The sequence below is a fragment of the Panicum virgatum genome, chromosome 9N (genome assembly GCF_016808335.1).
Source record: "Panicum virgatum strain AP13 chromosome 9N, P.virgatum_v5, whole genome shotgun sequence".
Classification (NCBI taxonomy): domain Eukaryota; kingdom Viridiplantae; phylum Streptophyta; class Magnoliopsida; order Poales; family Poaceae; genus Panicum; species Panicum virgatum.
In genome coordinates, this window is record NC_053153.1 from 25950427 (window position 1) to 25951815 (window position 1389).

The 1389-nt window shown below is 45.5% G+C and overlaps 1 protein-coding gene across 1 annotated transcript; it reads left to right on the forward strand.

The window, feature by feature from the left end:
- The first annotated feature begins 216 nt into the window (after positions 1-216).
- On the forward strand, positions 217-1120 carry LOC120689675 (glycine-rich cell wall structural protein 2-like). Its single transcript, XM_039972035.1, has one exon. It carries the CDS (start codon positions 217-219, stop codon positions 901-903), a length of 687 nt encoding a protein of 228 aa, XP_039827969.1. The 3' UTR covers positions 904-1120.
- Positions 1121-1389: the final 269 nt, after the last annotated feature.

Below are 1389 nucleotides of genomic sequence, written 5' to 3' on the forward strand. Positions count from 1 at the left end.
TGGTTCAAAAACAAATCAGTCCACGAAGCCCATGAAGGGATCTTCAAGCATCATCACAAATTAATGCATGGTCAACAGATCAAGGTTTTAAGATACTTCAACCATGCATGGCCTCCGATCCTGCACTACAAATAACCATCGAACCTCCCATTAGTATTTCATCTCATATTTCCCTCTTCCATCCATATATCTGCTGCTTAGCTAGCTTAGCTCGCCATGGCTACCGGTAAGCTCTTAGCTGCCGCTCTTATTGTCCTGTTAAGCATTGGAATAACCAATGCTATTAGGGTGGTAAACCATGCCACTGCTGATGGCCAAGGTAGAGGTGGGGGTGGCGGTAGCGGAACCGAAAACGCCTATGGCTCAGGCTCTGGATCTGGCTATGGCTCCGGCAATTCCTATGATAGTACTTCTCAGGGTACTTCTTCTGCTAGTGGATCTGGTGAGGGTTCTGGTGGTGGCGGTTGGCAAGGTTATGATCAATATGCCTCAGGTCACGGAGGAGGGGGTGCATCTGGCTCAGGCCATGGTGACTCCGGTGATTTTTACAGTAATGGGGCTTCCTATGCAAATGGGCGTGGGGGCGGCGGTGGCTCCGGAGGAAGTTTTGGCAACGGCCAAGGGTATGGTGATGGTTCAGGAAATGGGCAAGGTTCTGCCTACAGCAATGGACCATATGGTTCAAGCGACGCCAATAGTGGAGGAAGCGGAGGTGGAAGGGGTGGTGGTCATGATGGTGGATTTGGCGGTGGTTTTGGCAAGGGGTCAGGAAGCAGCAATGGAGCTACTTGGGGTGGCTACAATGATGGCACTGTCAGCGAACCACCACAAGCGGTTAGCGAACCACCACAGGCGGTTAGCGAACCACCACAGGCGGTCAGCGAACCACCACTGGCTTATTAATGTCTTTTATTTTGGTGCAATGTCAGCCTTGGGTGACATGTAGTTATTCCGTTGTTTGAGCATATATATTTTTCTACAAATAAACCATGCCATCTGTTAGTTACAATTTACGTCTAGGTTGTACTAATTAAATGTGGGTATGATGCATGCTGACCGATGTCTCAAAGCATGTTTTAGTTGTGATTCCTTAATCCATGGATATGAATGCTTTGCTTTGATCAAGAGGTAATGAAATTTGATTTGCCTGGATATTAATAGAAAAATCCATCTATTTTTATTGTGTTCATGGTTCGCCTTGGTCTGATTTTGTAACTCTGTTGAAGGCTCATTGTCGCATGCAGCCTCCGGAATTCCTAAAATTTTGTTTTTAAAGGAGCGAGAGATACCCAAGAATTGATCTAATTGAGAATATATCATTTTTTTTGTTGCATTTCATGTACATCTAGGGTAATTTTTGGTTCAACCAAAATTAAGTGTATCAATGTA